The 15,859-nt window shown below is 38.6% G+C and overlaps 2 protein-coding genes across 2 annotated transcripts in view; one reads left to right on the plus strand and one right to left on the minus strand.

Annotated features, from left to right (window-relative positions):
* The window catches only part of LOC139718362 (origin recognition complex subunit 5-like), a 299,115-nt gene that overhangs the window by 230,996 nt on the left and 52,260 nt on the right, over positions 1–15,859 (minus strand). The window lies entirely within an intron of this gene.
* Positions 1–15,859, plus strand: part of LOC139718367 (leucine-rich repeat serine/threonine-protein kinase 2-like) — a 159,747-nt gene that overhangs the window by 138,162 nt on the left and 5,726 nt on the right. The window contains exons 60-72 of the mRNA XM_071629838.1: positions 760–858; positions 1,413–1,541; positions 2,271–2,378; positions 3,235–3,339; positions 4,057–4,158; positions 4,831–4,947; positions 5,310–5,488; positions 6,254–6,332; positions 6,956–7,143; positions 8,201–8,335; positions 9,161–9,348; positions 9,865–9,942; positions 10,759–10,880. Coding sequence (XP_071485939.1) covers positions 760–858; positions 1,413–1,541; positions 2,271–2,378; positions 3,235–3,339; positions 4,057–4,158; positions 4,831–4,947; positions 5,310–5,488; positions 6,254–6,332; positions 6,956–7,143; positions 8,201–8,335; positions 9,161–9,348; positions 9,865–9,942; positions 10,759–10,880 — 1,629 coding nt within the window. The remainder of the gene's footprint in view (positions 1–759; positions 859–1,412; positions 1,542–2,270; positions 2,379–3,234; positions 3,340–4,056; positions 4,159–4,830; positions 4,948–5,309; positions 5,489–6,253; positions 6,333–6,955; positions 7,144–8,200; positions 8,336–9,160; positions 9,349–9,864; positions 9,943–10,758; positions 10,881–15,859) is intronic.

Consider the following 15,859-nt stretch of genomic DNA (forward strand, 5'->3'; position numbering starts at 1 on the left):
GGATGATGATGATGATTATGATGATGGTAGTGATGATAGTGATGATGATGATAATGATGGTGACGGTAATGGTGACAGTGATGATGGTGATGATGATGATGGGTGTGGTGATGATGATGACTGTGTTGATGGTGTTGGTGGTGGTGGTGGTGGTGGTGGTAGTGATGATGGTGATAAAGAAGATAATGGTAACAGTGATATCGACATTGATGATTAATGAAGAAGAAGAATATAATTTGATAGTGATGATGCTGATACCAATGCCAATAACAACGATGGTGATTTGGGGAAAACAAAAATTCACATTAGATCGAAGATATTGGGGGTTGTATTCTCCTCTTTTCGAACCATTTTGGTTATATTTGATGGGGAAAAAATCATGTCACAGTAATAACAGTTATTGCGTTTATATCACAGAAAGCAATAACTCTGCAACCATGACTCCCAGTGTCCGGTGATTGCAGAGTTGAAGTGTTACTTGTCAACATGGCTAGGTTGTATTTTGTTCTGCTTCATACACTCGAGTCAAGTAAGCCACTCGTTGCTTCTAGGAAAAGTTGCTTTGATAGCCACTCTTTCTTCAGTGGCAAGAATCCTCCTGCATGATTGGTTGTCACCATATAAAGTCACCATTCCATCAAGAATCATCACCATGACATATTTAATGAAAGAAGACCCTTGGTGTGAAATAGATCGCTCTTACTTAGAAACTTGTGGCATTTTAATTTTGTATTCTTATATTTGTTTGCATTTAAACAGGTGGCAGAGGGACTAGCATTTTTGCACAAGAACAGGATAGTGTACCGAGACCTGAAGCCTGACAATGTCCTCATCTTCTCTCTAGCTCTTGGAATGCTGGTAAGAGAATCTTGGTACTGTAGAAACTCTGCTTTAGAATCCTTGGCTGTTACATGAGCCTCGGTTTCCAAAATTAGCAATGGGGATGTTCTTTAAATTAAGTATTTGACTGGATGCACATAAAAGCTCAAACCCTCTACAAAACAACAAAAACATTTGAATAGTGCTAATAATTGTAATAATGATAAAAAACATAGTTTAGAAATAACAGAAAAATTGTACAGAACCTGTTTGTGAGGATTTCATAATACATTGTATGTTCTCTGTTGCATTAAATGTGCAAATCTTACTTTTTCTGTGTGTCTTCTGGATTTAATGCCTAAATTTGTATCATCTTCTAGACAAGCATCATGATCAGATATGACACGAACTAGAGTAAAGCAATCAATGAACCACATACACCTGTATGCCTGCCATGAGATACGAAATGCTTGTACATATGCTGCTGTTTATTTAAACAGACGACTGCTTATTCTCCAACTGTATCATCAAGAAGATATCTTTAGTAATATCTCCATTTAATAGTTTTCTTTCATTTTTCACTTTTTTTGCAGCAAAACGCCAAGATCTCAGACTACGGCATCTCCAGGTTTGCCACTCCCTATGGCCTGAAGTCATCTGAGGGTACACCTGGTTACAGGGCACCAGAGGTCATCCGTGGCAACAGCAATTATAACACAGAGGTCAGCAAACTTTTAAGAGCAATATTAGTTTGCACAACAATATTTAATGTTTTTCAAATTCACTGATTGACTTTAGTATAAAATATTAAAGTGTCTGTAACTTTTCAGATGTGTATACATGAAAACATCCTCGTGCTTATTCCGCTCATTGGTTTCTTTGATCCTCAACTTTTTTCACACATCTTTTTTTTTTTATGTGTTCCTTTACAAGCTGTATCTTTTCTGTTTGTGCAATCCAATATTGTAAAAGTGGATATTTTTGCGCGACTAATTTTTTACGCTCGGCCAGGCAAGGAGAGTTTGGCGTGTTTTTAATTCTGCGGAATCAAGACATCAACTACTGGAACATGCAACAAGCAAAAACGTTCGCGTGCTATTTTCGTGCTAGTTTTTGGTCATGTGAAATGCGTGATAATTTCAACACCGAGAAAATTTCCACTTTTACAGTATCTCTACTGTCCTTTGTCTTTTTTCAACTCTGTTATCTAATTTGTGCAAATCTGTTGTATTATGACTTTTTGGGGGTGGGGGGGGGGGGTTCATCTGTTATTTCCCATGTCTACTTGATGTCTACTGTTTGTTCTACATTTTGTTTTGAAGTGAAAAGTGGCAGAAAAATGGTATTGTTGCCCTGCAAAGCATTCACACCTGATTTTGGTATTGCCTTAAAAGAAGTTTTCTGTGAAAACAACCCACAAGTCTTGATCCTTGCATTTCGTTCCCTGCCAGGTGGACATCTATTCCTTTGGTATTCTTCTCTATGAGTTGGTCATGGAAGGACACAAGCCATTTGAGGAGCTGGAGTTTAGGACAGAGATCGATGAAGCAGTCATCAAGGTGAGACTTATCCTATTTTGTCCTGTTTTGTTTTGTCCTGTGTATGCTTTTGTTTCCTAGATTATTTGTGTGCTTGAGTATACATTTTTTTTCTCTCTTACATCCAATTAATTGAGTTGCCGACATCTCTACAAACTTGTCTTTTGCATGGGCCTCTCTTGTCCAGTACACTAGTGAGCTGATGCAACCCTTGGTGGCCTGTACTTAATTGAATGAAGAACACAATGATTTTGAACAATTAGCTTCATACAGGTTATGCACGTCCTCATTTTTCTCTTTCACTTTCAAATATATGTTCATATATATTTTGCATATACTAATTTGTTGTAATTGCTGTATTCTAAAGAATTTGTAATGCTGGAGATGAAATTTGAATTTAATTTTATTTGATTTAATAGGGCTTTGCATGCATTGCAACTTGTTCTGTCAAAATTCAGGTGATTGTGGTTTTCCAAACCTCGTTTGTTTGTTGTTGAGTGCTGTTGATGAGGGCGTTAGACTTGCTCCGTGCCACTGTCTGTCTGAGAAATATCTCTCACTGTCTACATTACGTCCGTCTTTCCTTCTATGTGTCCAGTCAATATTTTGGCTCTCAAGATCTTTGTATTTTCCCTCATCACATGGCCTAGTAGTGAGAGTTGCCCTTTCCTATTTGTTTTGCTGAGACTCCTGCCTATCCTACATGTAGCTTTTGAGAAAACCACCTTTTTTAAAGCCTGGGCCATCTATGGTGAAGGCTTCATTTGCATATTTTATCAGAACTTTAAGAAATGTGTGTAGAATTTAGCTGTGAAATGACTGTTAGATTGAAATGATGAATGAAAGCTCTGCTGATTGGTTTGTCTGTGCTGTACAGGGCCAACACCTACCTCCTATCTGTGGGAAGGGAGTTCCCCCATGGCCCGACCTCCAAGAACTCATCGACCACTGCACCGAGCATGTCCCAGAGAGCAGGCCAACGGTGAGTCCTATGACCTTTGGAAAATCTTAGCTGCACACAAAACTGTTACAAGAAACATGCTGATGTTGTGAACTTAATGCTGTGCTAGTAGTATTTAGAAACTGTTACGACAACATATTATATACATTACATGCAGAGATATTGCACTAGAAAGGATGTACACTGTAACATACAAAGTATATTTATTATAATGTCATATTTGTGTGCAATTCTGGAATTGAAATGCGTTAACATCAAGTCTTTATAGTTCTGAAACGAAACTTCACTTTCTCTGAAAAAAAAAAGATATAAGATACAATGTATTTATGATAACAAGAACAAATCGTTCACATTTGTAGCATCCTGTGGTTCACAGCTTCAAAGAAAATAAAATCATTTGTTATAATTCAGTTTTACGTTTCTCATATATGGGACTTGAAATGTGTGCTGTGTGAATAAAGTCTCTGTATTTCTGGGAAAAAAAACAAAAAAACTTCTCTTTCTCTGATAAGACAAAAACATTTGTTATTTCTGAGAATTAAAATAAGTTATTCAGCATCCTATGGTACAGCTTCAGAAGAAATACTTAAATCTTAACAGTTGTTTTGCAATGATTCAGTTCAATATATTGGACTTGACCTATGTATTTTTTGAGTGACAATGGATTTGAATGATCACATATGAAGGCTGTTATCTTTGTTTTTTAACCCCCCCCCCCCCCCCCCATATCCCCTGCAGTCTCAGGAGGCCTTTGAGAGACTGAGTTCAGCCGAGATGTTATGTCTCAAACACGTCTTTCCACTCCTCAACGGCATCAATGTTGAGTGCCAGGCAGTCAGGGTGGGTCATCATATCATTGTTTACTCTCTATATGCTATAGATCCCATGATTATTATCATCATCATCATCATCATCATTGTCATGATGATGATGATGATGATGATGATTGTTACTTCACAACTTTCCGTTATCGGCAGTGCACTTTTGTGCCTGATCATTTACTGAAATTGTTGTGGATTGTGCTTCTTTGCTCGCTGCTAAAAATCAAGTGATTTCAAGAGTTGGTTATCGATAAAACAATATTAATGAGCCTTTATTCAGATGTATCTGATTGTATTAGAGGAGATTATGTAGTTGCATATGTATGTTGACAACAATGTAAGTGTGGAACACTGTGTTCAGCACATATAGATATGTCAAATGAAATGTGTCATGTGAAAAAGAATCTGCCCGAGACTTGGCTCCATAGATAAGAGACAGCTAGGAAACATACAGAAAACTTTCATAGGTTAGTGAAAATAAATATTACAACAGAATTTTGTTTGAAAAATGAATTAAATGAATTAAATTCTGAATTTAAATTAAATTTGTAGTGCATGTACATGTGTATACGTGAGCTGATGCTTCGAAGCGTCAAGATTTGTCTTCATTGTTTGCGCAGTAAATCATTACTGTTTTGTACCTGTGATGTTATTAATATTTTTTGTCTCTCTTTGTGATCTGGGCCCTCAGTACTGTCAGAAGGATGACGAGGAGAGAATAGAGATCTGGCTGGCTGGAGGTGAGAAGAATTCCACCATGTTTTCCTGGTTTCTCCTCAATGGCATTGAGCAGGATGCTGCTGTGCAGGTAGGTGAAGATAGGAGCACAGTCTCTCTCACCGATGCAGTAATCACTCTACATTTCTAATTGTACGATGCATACATGTGTGTACATATTGAAGACCTATACAAAGAAAATTCTGATTATGTAGAATAAGCTTTTGTCACACAAGGACAACGACCCCATTCAAACCTTTACGTATGCAATAGCTGCTGCGAGTTAATAAAGTTTTAAACTCTTTCTAAGCAACAGAAGACATTTGTAGTGTATAACTCTTTCCTCAGTCTACTTAACACGGAATGAAAGACTGCTATCAAGAAATCTACACCAATGGGAAAGTGCCGACACCATTATTTCCTCTTCCATCCGTCTCTGTCTCTCTCTCCCAGGGCATGGTGATTCAGAAGGGGCGGGCCCTCTGCATGGTTGCCGTGGGACCCAACACCATGATAGTGGGCACCCAATCGTGCGAGCTGTGCGTGATTGACGTGACATCCTGCCCGTACCAGGTCAGGCACTCCGTACCACAGCTAGCAGACGCCGTGCTCTGCCTTTCATGGCAAGCCAAGTAAGATCAGTGATCAGTGTAATGTGTTAAGTGTTTAAAAGTAGACAGCCATGGGTTTTTTTTTTTTCATTAGCTTGATGACAATACATTTTTTTTCTGTGTTTTATATACATTGTAGCATGTCATGCTGTGCATGTACATGTGATGATGAGCCTGGGATATCGATCAATAAAATGTGTAAGATTAGAGAAAACATGCTTTGCCTATCATGCCAGCCAAGGGGCAACTATGAGTGTAATGTGTAAAGTTCTAGAAACCAAGCTTTGCTTATTATGGCAAGCCATGTGAGTACATTGCTGAGTGCAATGAGTAAGGTGTTGGATATCATGACAATGTCATAGTGCTGTAAACACTTCAGCATACCATGCTATCCCCATGCATCACTGAAATCAAGATGAAACCTGCACTGCACTCACTCTTCTATCAAACTCGCTACCACTCAAGCTTAGCTACTTTAATCCAGTTCACACATGCTCTCTCCCACGCCAGTAACATTTAGATCTCTACTATGCGACACCCTGGTCTAGAAGGATATTTTGGATGTAGGGTTTTATCAAAGCTGCCAGTGCCACATCAGGGTTTGAACCATGGGCTTTCTGATTGGTAGAGATGGTTGATGATCCTTAACCCTTTATGTGCTTTGAGTGCTGATTGGCCCAGAAAAATTTTATAGGCTTGTACACATTGTCCAAAGATCCTGACACAAGAAGGGTTAGGAGCTCAACACATCCTCACACATTCTTTGTGTTTCATCTTCATCTGCAGGAGGAGGGATGAGGGTAAGGTGTTTGCTGGACTGGCAAACGGGACGATTGCCGTCTTTCCTGCCAAGAAACTCAGAACGGTAAGTGTCACCGAGTGATCTGCTGGAAGAAATTCCAGAAACCATCAATAAATGACTCGTTACAGACCCTTTGTCTGTTTATAGTCATGCATGACATGCAACATTATCATTTCTTAAAAAACAACCAACCAGTTTGATATAGTAGTTTGCTATGTTTTGGCTTGTGCCCAGCTGTTGTCTTGGAAACTGCTACTTTTGTTTTTGACAATGTGAAGTAACAGAGATCCTTGTTATTTTCCATTGGTGTAGCACTAAAAATATTCAAGAAGTCTCTGCATTTACGAATGTCATGAGTGATTATTTGCTTTTGTAAATAAAAATCCATGTTATTGAAGGACATGCAGATGAAACATTTAATTTCCATGTACAAATGTACATTGTGTATATACAGTTCTAGAAATTTGGTGTGTCAACATCTAGAAATTACACGTATGAAAAAAAAAGTTGCATATTATGTTATTGATTTGCCAACATGCATATTACATGCTCAAATGCACCAATGAGAAAGAAAATTCAGACTCACGAAAGAGTACAAAGCAGAGAGATAGAGTAGGTTATTATTGGTGTAATGTCATCATATTTTTCCTCTTTTGTCAAATTCTTGCCATTTGTTTGTGTGCTAGGACAAGGACTGCCGGCCGGAGCAGATCATTAATGTCGGGACACCCCACGAACCGGTCAAGTGCTCGTACCTGACCAACAGCCGGCTGTGGGTCGGTGTGGGGGACAAGGTCGTGTCCCTGACCCTCAAACAGCTCAAGAAAGACACCCAGCTGGAGCACAGCCGACCCGAGACAACCAAGGACCCACGGTAAACGAGCAAAAAAAAAAGAAAGTCAAATTTGTAACTGACAGTGACATGTGAACCCTTGATATGGCATTACCAACACAAGTTGGCAGGAGAGTTGCCGCATTGTACAGTCACTATGTTGCAGTTCATAATATCATCATCATCATTATAAATTTTGCTGTTTTTGGTGTCATCATCATTGACGTTACTATCATTATTATTACTACACTCCTACTATTATTGCTCTTATCTTTTCATGCTTATTGTGAGAATCTTTTGTCTGTCATCTCTAACAGAATTGTATGATTTGTATAGGGTGAAAACATTAAACAAAAAGAATGCAGAAAGAATGCCCTCTCATTGGACAGAGTTGCCTATAATGGTCAAAGGAATTGATAGATGGACAGTGAGTGAGATTGGTGTGTCCAGTCTCTTTTTAATTCTCATGTGGATCATAATGTGTCCACTCGAGTGACCATTGCTTGAGAAAATATGATAAATTACATGTATGTACAGTTAAATGCAATGAATATACATGTACTAGCATTAACAATTTGGTGAATTGTTGGTGTTAATAATCTCATAGTTGCTACAATGATAATGTTAATCATAAACTTTAAAGGGGATGGCTAGTAACTGATCAGTGGGAATCAGTGGGAATGCTGGAGGATGATTGTTCCAATCCTTGTGGGATTCATATAAGAGTACATTATATATCTACTGTTGTGTGAAAACTATTTGCTTCAGAACGGTCTCATACTCAAGTAATGTGCAGATTAATGCCCCGTCACTGACCAGGCACGCTACCCTGGAAACATTAAACTGCACATTACTTGAATATGAGACCATTCTGAAGCAAATAATTTCCACACAACAATAGATATGTAATGTACTCTTAAATGAATCCCACAAGGATTGGAACAATCATCCTCCAGCATTCCCACTGATTCCCACTGATCAGTTACTAGCCATCCCCTTTAATAGAGATGGACTTCATACCTGTGAAAGTCCAGGTTAGATTGAATTTCTTTCCAATCATTATATTTCTTGTCATGCTGTAAAATGGAATCACCGACAGGAGGCTTGGTTTGGTGAAAAGCGTCGCCATGGACAAGTTCCTTTGGCTGTGTCGCCGCAACAGCAGTGAGATTGAGGTGTGGGACACAGGCAAACAGAAGCTGCGCTCCACCATTGATATGAAACATCTACTTTCGTGAGTTCATTTTTTTTTTTTTTTTTTTTTTTTTGCTCTTTGTTTTGTTTTGGTCCTTGTTTTGTTTTTCGGGGAGCATTCCCAAGCACTCATCTTGGTATCTTATCTGTTTATAGTTAAACAGCAGTGCCACGTTAAGTTTGATCCATTATCATCTCAGCAACCCACACCCCCACACCACCCCCAACCTTTTCTCGACAGAAAGACCATTGTACCAATGATAAAGTTTAACACAGCAACAGTGTTGGAACCCATATTGTTAGAAAGTGATGCCTGTAAGCCTTTTGATTGGACGAGATGAAAGATTATAAGGCGTCAAAAAAAAAACATTAACAAAGAGATATGCAGTTTTTATGGAAATGTTATCTGTGTTATGTAGAAGGAGAGTAGTAGCATTGCAAAGAATGCTGTTTGAATCTTTCTTTTTGATTGTATGGTCATAAATCTTCATTATTAGTTATATCTATACTTATTATTAGTTAAAACTATATGTCAATGTAGCTATCTTCCTATCAATTTGTCTATGGATTTCTCTATATTCTTCGTATTGAAAGGGCTATGTTATCTTGACTGCTCATATCAGAGGTAGCTTGTTCTTGCTGTCTATCTCCTGTCTGGAGTACAGTCCACAATCTGGAAAATTATCACATTAGTACTGCTTGACTGGTCTGGTGCATTTTTTCTGTCTTTAGTTAATGAGTGTGCCAGTGAAGTACAATGTAAGTATCATCTTATCTATCCAACATTCCACAGCATGGATCATCTTACTCTTTTGCACTCCCCCTTCCCCCTTCCGCCTTCCACCCCCCCCCCCCCACCTCACAGAGACCAGTACCCCAGTGCACGGAACTCAGACTTTGACATCAAGTCCATGCTGCTCCAGTCCCGCACGGCATTGTGGGTAGGCACTGCGGCCGGTCTGCTGGTCCTCATTGACGTCAACTCCAACCAGCTGATCACCGTCATCAGCCGACACGTGTCCGACCTGCGCACCATCGCAGCTGTTCACAAGGGTACGCGCAGGTTGTCACTGAATAAGTTGCTGGAATATTTGTGACCATTAATTAGTATTAAAAGCTTGTATGTTCAAAGAATTATGTTTTTGTGATATCATAGCTCTCTTCTGGTAGTTTATCTCAGAAAAAGGCCTTCTTGAAAAACACAAGGTGTGAATTGCACATTAAGAGCTCATTTTATTTATGTACTTCGCTCCGTTGGGTAATGTAGCAATTGATTAAAATGTACACTGTGTATGACCTTCTTTTTTTATAGTGATCTTGATCGGTACCTTAAAGAATTCTGAACTAGTTAAAGGATTTTCAGAAAATGTTTGTGAATCCCATGTACAGTGTACCATACAAACCATGAGGTATAATGTAGATAAGCAGGTTTGCCAATGAGATACTTCTTTGACATCACAACTTTACTATTTTTCATGGAAATCATTGCATTGCTTGCCAGGTTGATTGTAGTACATGTACATTGTATGGTTCTCTCACTTGGTTTCTTGTCTACTTCTCATCCATCAGGCGTAGGAAAGACTGAGTCGGTGATGGTGACAGCAGGTATGGGCTTCGTTCCCAGGCCAGGCGTCTCGCATCACACAGGTGAGGGAGCTAGGGGTGTTCTCGTACTCATACTCTTCCTGTTTGACGTAATTTGCCTTTGTTTTTTGAGTGATGCTGTGAAAGGCATGTGCATCTCTGTCAGAATGAGTAAGAAAGAGTCTCCCCATTCATGACTTGCTGCCAATATGAGGCTTGATAAACTGTGTGATTCATCTCCTGGCAGCAAAAGGAACCAAGAAAGTCAGTATTTCTGACCCTCTGACGATTTGAGGATTCATGGATTCATGTGGAGCAGAGGGGAGGATTTATTTGAGAACAGGAAGAGGGATATTTGATACACAAATCCCCGTGTTCTACAGCAAGTGCAACTGTGCAACATACATTGTACATTTCATATTCCCATCTGACAGACGTATTATGCCCCCTTTACAGATGAGAAAGCAGGTTCACACACCCAAAGATCACATGTAAAATTGGACTTTGTTGGGACACATTACATCTGAATGAGATGCCAAATCCACTGAGCCAAGTCGCTCTCCTTTTGGACAGGCACTAGTGAATCTCAGCTCCTGTAATGCCCAGCATCTATCTACATAATATATTATATCTGTCTGTCTTCTTGTCTATCTACACCTGTATATATCTGTCTTTCTGTCTGTCTATATATCTACCTATATGTCATTTTGCCTGTCTGTCTGTCTATCTACATATCTATGTCTCTCTGTCTATCTATCCTTCCATCCATCTGTGTTTCTATTTGTGTATGTACAGCTGTATTAATCTATCGATATGACCGTCTTTCTATCTATCTGTCTATCCATCTATCTATCTATCTATCCTTCCTCTGTTCTCCAGAACATCAGTATAGCTACGCCCTGGTGTGGGACACGGAGCTGAAGAACCAGGTGCGATACCTACAGTCAGACGCCGAGCGGCGGAAGAGGACGACAAACGGGAGCAGCAACGGCTGGCACAAGGTGCAGGTCGCTTTGCATGCAATCAGAGCCATCTCAAAACCAAAAGTTTGAGGGCGCTTTTTGAGCCTGTCAGTATAATCAAGCCTCACTGAAAAGACATCCAGAAAATCGCACCAATACCATACAGCTTTGTCCATCTCCACCAGTAATGTTTGAGGCGCTTTTGAGCCGGTCAATCATTGTATTATGTCGTCAAGCCTTGCTTTATAAAAGGCATCTCCAGAAAATTGCACCAATACCTCACGGCTTTGTCCATCTCCACCAGTAAGGTTTGATGCCGAAAATCTGACCTTACTCTTAATTTCTTACGAGCAGGCATTGATTATTAAACAGACATTGAGTGTTTGACAATCACTCTGCAAGATTCTCAGCATGGTATTGATATTTTCCTGGTCACAAGTTCTAGAAAGTCTCTTTAAAATTTGTGAAATGGCTAAAAATAAATTCGGACCCGCATGAAAACTAGCTGTCCCCATATTTGACAAATTGACGAAAGGTAGCTGTGAAAAAAAGAAATGAAGTCAAATTTCATAAGAAAGTAGCGAAGGAAGATGATATACTACACATATGTACATTCATAAATTTAGTCTTTCACTCCCCTTTTTTTTATTATTGATGGCTACTGTAGGCACTTTGTGCTTTATGTGAAATTTGAAGTCAGTGAAGGTCATATGCAAATCATTTAATACTTTTTACAAAGATCTTACCCAAATCTCACTTTTTTACTTACAATTTTCCAGAACAACTCTAATATCACTTGTATGAAAGGTATTCAGTATTTTGGACTGATGTTGGTAATTTTGAGATATAAATCTGAGCTTTAGATTTTAAAAAAGTGTGGAACTCTTTTCGGCACACTGTTTCCACACCTTACCATCTGAACCTTTTTTACTCAGTAAAATTTAAAGCAACAAATGTAATGTCTGATCTGATGTGCAGTACATCGATATCATTCCGTTAAAAAAAGATCCACGGACGTCATGCTATGTACATTTATTTACTCTATTCACCATCATGTCCCATCACACTTCCCTCATAGTTCTTTAACCTGTTGAGGATGAGTCCCGAGAATACTCGGGCAGGTGTCTATGGGAAATGTGTGCTATAGCAAAATCAGTCTGTCCTCAGTGGCAAATGTTTGATGCAGTATTTCTTACTTTGCTGCAAGATCTCCCCCCTCCCCCCACCTAAAAAAAACAACAAATGAACAAAATGATTGAACTGTCTTCACACTCTGAATACCATAAGTGTGAGACACCAGCAAACACTGAGCAAGTTAACATGCATCACCATTTCTGCTCTGAAGTAAATCACTTGAATATGCACCAGAAATCACCTGCCAAAATTTGGCCAATGCTTTGTTATGGCCCTACATGCAAAAAAAAAAAAAAAAGTGGTAATGATAATAATGCACACATGTATATCTTCATCCAGAAAGTTTGCTCCCTCATAGGGTTACCCTTGGGTTGGCATCCAGGCACTAACACCTACCGTATACGTCATATAAATCGTGAGGTTTTTATTTTCACGCATTTCACGAGTCGGGTACTATTAGCGAATTTAAAAGCGCGAAATTATTAACTGTGACCTTCACGTGAATGTGACTTGCGTGTGTGTATGTCTCCTTTCCTTTGCTGTTCTCCACGAATGGGAATTTTACCGCTCGCTAAATTGTCAGGGAAGTTGCGATTTGTGAGATATATGGCGTATACAGTATATGATCAGGTACCAACCTGTTCTTGTTGAACACTAACATTACATTGGCGTATGCCAGTAGCAGTTTTGTCAGCAAAACTTGATATGACATCAAACATTGTTCAGGAAGAAGATCGATGATCACATATTGAGTCATTCTAATTGTTTGGGGATTTTGTATTGTGTGTGTTGTTGAAAAAGCGTGAATGGATCAAGCGTGTTGCTATGGGAATACAAATGTAGCTCTTTAGAATTGCTGAATATCAATTTGGGTTTCTCAACACACTGGATAGAAAATATGTTTGAAGGATTGACATCATGTCATACTTTATAGAGTCCTTCACTCACTTTAGTGAATAATTTCCAGAAAACATTTGTGATTGTTCAAAAGTCTGCTTCAAAGCATTTAGGAGTCTCTCGTTTTAGAAGTTTTTCAACATTTTCAGATACACTGTAGGTAGTGCATCAGTGATGATGGATATACAACTGTCAGACCAAAGAATGCTACAGTATATGATATACAGTTGGAGATGTCGTACCACTTTGGTGAATGTTGTGCACTAAGCTATTTCTTTTTTTACGCTATTTCGTTCAGCAAGCACTGCAGCGGCATATTTTTTTTTGCAAATGAAGAAAAATCAGAAACAAATGTTGAATCATTGAATACATTACACATAGCACTCCATATCTATATAAAGCCCCCAAGCCAAGCTATTCTAGGCAGTGTGACCATTTTGAAATTCTGGTGAATTTGGGGTCTGTGCCCTTCAACAATCATCAAATCTTGATATATGCAATCTGTCTTGTGTGTGTAGACCTATTAGCCAGTATTCACAAATGTAGTTCGAATCGAATCTGTTGCTTATATTACTGCATGGAAAGGGTGTAATATGTCTACATTGCACATAATTATGAGTAGCAACATGCATTCATTATATTGATGTGTGTTACCATACGCAACTGAAAATTGCAAAAAAAGCATGGACTAGATCTATCCTACGGGGATTCTGACCTTTTATGTTTACAAATCGTGTACATGTAGAAATATTTCAGTTCTTCCTGCATTATGTTTGATATTTGTTTCTTAATCTTTATAGATACATGGAAGTTTTGTGTAGGCACATTTGTATGTCATCTTCAAGCAGTACCAATGTGATTTATTTACTGATCGCAGTGTGACGCACCCCACTATGTTCTTTCCTCTGTTTGCTTCTTGCAATTAGATCACTTCTTTTATGTTTAGAACTGTGAATTGACATTGTTACATTTTAAACTGCAAATTGTATTGTGTGAACTGGTACTCAGTTGGTCTGAAATTAAAAGTTCTCAGGGTCAGAGGTCAGGTATAGGTCGAAACTGGGTCAGGGCCCTCCACTGATACATCATGGTATGTCATGAGGACCTTTTGCACCCATGCAACCCAAGTTTTTCATATCCTCTTGTACAGGGAGATGAGACAGAATTTTGCCGTGAAAGCATACCCATGATTCATATGGTGTAAATTTATTTGACTGTTGGTGGCTGTCAGTGAAATTATTGTAGGTTGAAGTGTTTAACAAGATGGGCTGTACATATATGTGCGTGTAATTATTCAGGTCTTCATCATGATTCCTGAAGTATTTTGTCTAACAGGATTCATGATAGAAATTGTGATGCAGACTGCCCAAATTTTGAATTAGTTATTTCTTATATCTGTGAGGATTTGTGTAGCATTTTGTGAAGGTTTTTTTGTTGTTGTTGTTGGGGGTGGGGTAGGGGACTGTAGATCACAAGTGTTTATAATGCTCGGTGACAAATATAAAACAGTTCCGTAGTTTCATACCAAGTAAGTGCATTTACTTAGTCAACTCACAAATATTTGGAATATTTCAGCCAAAATATTACTGTGTCACAAGACTGTTTCCTGCCCGTAAGCTCTAAAAATGTTCTCAAGGTTATTAGATGTCAATTAGTCTTGCTCCATTGAGGTTATTTTCAAGTTATCGTGACAATATGACTGAAAAGCATGTGTAGTTTCATCAGAACTTTCTCGCAGATTGTTTGATTCTTTTGGTTACGAGAAAACAGTGATGTATCTCGTCTGAAATAGTATTTCTTTAATGTGACTGCGGTCGTTTTCTTAATCTAATCAGTCGTATTAGGTCTGTTTTGCAAGCTTTCTGTGCAATCTGCTCACTCCCCAGTCTGTTGTGAATGTATTGTTTCCTTTCCTCTGCACAAACCAATGTGTGTCTATTATAATATATATTTATATAGGTGCCTGGGCATGAGATAAGCTGTAACAAATTTGACATTGTAAGCGTGCACCCCCACCACCCCCCCCCCCCCCCCCTCTTGGAATAACCTTACATCTGCCTTGTTATTCTGCACACAAGAATGATCACACGGGATCCGGAGTTCCTGGTTTTGAGGTTCAAGGATTACCATTAATCAGCTGCCGTACCAATGTATTCAAATTGAATGGATCCTTCCCCTAATGGCTTTTTTTTTTATTTGGAGGAGCTATTAAATTCACTCGTTCATGTGACATACATTTCATGATGTAGAATCCAATTTGCATACATCAGTTGCCAGGGAAACCCTTGTCAAGCTTCTCACCTTAGGGGTATGCAAAACTTTGACTCTTTAAGATACACATGCCATTACTTTTTTTTTAATGCTCGTGAGTGTTTGAACAGATGCTCAAATTCTCCCTATTAGAACTTTTCACAGATTTTAAGGCTATCAGGTAGCTGTTGTAGAAGTGATGTGGTTCATGTTCCAGAATTTAGAGTGTATATTTTTGCATGTACTATTTCACCATGTACATACTGTGATGTGTATATATATTTCATTTTGTATAGTGTAATATTTGAAATGGTAATCTTTTCCGATTTTCTGCCTGTCTTTAATGTGCAATTTATGAATCTTTTTCACTCATATTAATCATTTGTATGTTGATCATGTAAACTTGGATAAGCTATGCAATATCGCAAGTGCTACATGCAAATTCCAAGCTAGAGACCAAAATGAAATTCACGTTGGCAGGGTTGCGTGTACTTAATTGATTGATGCAATCTTTCACGGTTGTGGGATTGACTGAAATATCTTCTTCTGAATCCTAACTACACAATGAAGACATATCATTTCTTACCCTGGTAAAAATACACTACAAGGTTTGATTGCTGTGGGCACAAAATAATTATTTCTTTTATGTCAGCAGTTCATTCCAAATTTAAACAATAAAAAAAGTTGCAAACTTGGCGAGAGTCATTCAATGCAACACCCTTCATTCATAAAGACAT

This window comes from Diadema antillarum, unplaced genomic scaffold (assembly GCF_040938485.1).
Source record: "Diadema antillarum isolate AM-2024a unplaced genomic scaffold, OU_Dant_1.0 scf00000093, whole genome shotgun sequence".
Classification (NCBI taxonomy): Eukaryota; Metazoa; Echinodermata; class Echinoidea; order Diadematoida; family Diadematidae; genus Diadema; species Diadema antillarum.